Source organism: Olea europaea, unplaced genomic scaffold, assembly GCF_002742605.1.
Source record: "Olea europaea var. sylvestris unplaced genomic scaffold, O_europaea_v1 scaffold20874, whole genome shotgun sequence".
NCBI classification, from domain to species: Eukaryota; Viridiplantae; Streptophyta; class Magnoliopsida; order Lamiales; family Oleaceae; genus Olea; species Olea europaea.
The window spans coordinates 1-1,889 of record NW_019238804.1 but is presented as its reverse complement, the minus strand read 5'-3'; the positions used below and the strand labels follow the sequence as shown (position 1 = coordinate 1,889).

Here is a 1,889-nt window from a genome sequence, read left to right as displayed (position 1 = left end):
CTTGAATTTGAATATGTGATGTCGTTTGTGTTTGTTTTATATGTTTATTTGGATTTTTGATTGGTGGGTTTTTGGTTTGTAGGGATTCTTGGATAGTCAATTTAGTCAGCTGTATCAACTTCAAGATGAAAGCAACCCAGAATTCGTGATTGAAGTTGTGTCTCTCTTCTTTGAGGATTCTGAAAGGCTTATCAATGATCTTTCCAGCGCTCTGTGAGTCTCTCTCTGTGTTGTATTTATGTACAAATGTATGTATACGGATGCGGAGGGGCCTCTGATTCGATCTTAAATGTGAACCTTGTGGAGAAATCTAGCTTATTGACTTAACTTTACAATATGAAGACTCGTTTGGGAAGTTAAATCTTGAAATCTGACTAGTAGTATAAAGCTTTGGATGGAGCGAATTGCTCGTCTTTGTTATTGGGGTTTTTTTATGTCTTCTTGCAGGGATCAGCCTGATGTGGATTTCAAAAAGATCGATGCTCATGTTCATCAGCTGAAAGGAAGCAGCTCCAGGTATCATAGATTTCTTGGTTTATAGACATACTAGCATACGAAAGAAAACTTTTTAGACTATCAACCTAATTAGCGTCTGAAGTTTGATCCTTGTTTGTTGAATTAGTATGATTTTTAAGTAATATTGCTTGATGTTGTTACAAAATTGAGTAAAACATTTAGGATTTCAGTTTATCTCTCTGGACTCATTATTGGTAATTCGTTTGCTTTTTATGACAAATAATTAAGTGCCACAGCAAATTAGGGTAATTTTGATAAAATCCAAGGAAAAAGAGGCAAAAACGGTAACATTTTGTTTCTTATATATAGATTGATATTGGATGTTACTGTTCTGTGTTGTACTAAAGATTGGTGTTTGTGGTAAAACAGCATTGGTGCTCAGAGGGTGAAAAATTCTTGCATTACTTTTCGCAATTTCTGCGAAGTGCAAAATACTGATGGGTAAGAATTTCTTGATCTCCCTCTGCCCCCCTTTTTTGCCTCTCTGAAAATTAAATAAAATAGACGAGCAGAATGAGAGCCTGTCTGCACGTAAACTTTGAACCTTTCGAGTGTAAATGAGGCTTATTTTGTAATGATATAGGTGTGTGAGATGCTTGCAACAAGTTAAACAAGAGTATCTGCTAATCAAGAGCAAGCTTGAAGCTCTATTTCAGGTGAGTTGAGAGGTTTTTTCTTGTGGAAAAATTTCAAATTCTGAATCCTTATGGTCATGTGTGTTGGATTATGTGGAGCCTATCATACTGTACATTTATCCCATCAATCAGGTGTATCGGCATAATAATCCTACTATAAAAAGGACTTTAGGAGGACGAAGCAAAAATTGTGTACTCTTCCCTAGGATTCATTAGAAAAATATAGAATTTCACTATCAAATCGAAAAAGAATCCCCTCTTTTTTTGTGTTGCATCAAATTTTTCCTTGAAACTTGTGTAAATGGTTGATGTTTTGTTAACGATGCATACCAGTAATGACATATGGACATAGCTCTCACTCTGAGGGTCAACCACTATAAACTCGTGTGTTTTTCTTTTCATTACATTCTGTCTATTATTGCTCTCATAAAGTGTTAGGCCTTTAATCCCCTTACAATGTGCTCCAGTCCTAATCTGAATTCTGCTTCTAATAACAGTTGGAGAAACAGATTGTGGCAGCTGGTGGATCGATTAACATGGTGGACTCGATGAACTAACAATGCAGAGGCATAGGAAACATATTAGGTTCTGTTTGGAGAAACTTGTCTGAGTATTTCTTTTCTTTTTCTGTAAATTACTTTGTTAAGCTTAAGCTACTTTTAGCTTCTGAGGTTCTGCCTTTTATCAACTTTTATGAAACTGATATGCTGCATCTTGTTCTGAACTTGGAAGTTTTAG

At 35.6% G+C, this 1,889-nt stretch overlaps 1 protein-coding gene across 1 annotated transcript; it reads left to right on the top strand.

The window, feature by feature from the left end:
* Window positions 1–82: 82 nt before the first annotated feature.
* Window positions 83–1,875, top strand: LOC111380048 (histidine-containing phosphotransfer protein 1-like; the record flags this gene model as incomplete). The annotated part of the gene is made up of 5 exons (XM_023003510.1): window positions 83–213; window positions 448–516; window positions 886–957; window positions 1,100–1,172; window positions 1,649–1,875. Coding segments are annotated over 5 exons (405 nt in total), but the record flags the coding sequence as incomplete, so codon positions are not given.
* Between the last annotated feature and the right edge of the window lie 14 nt (window positions 1,876–1,889).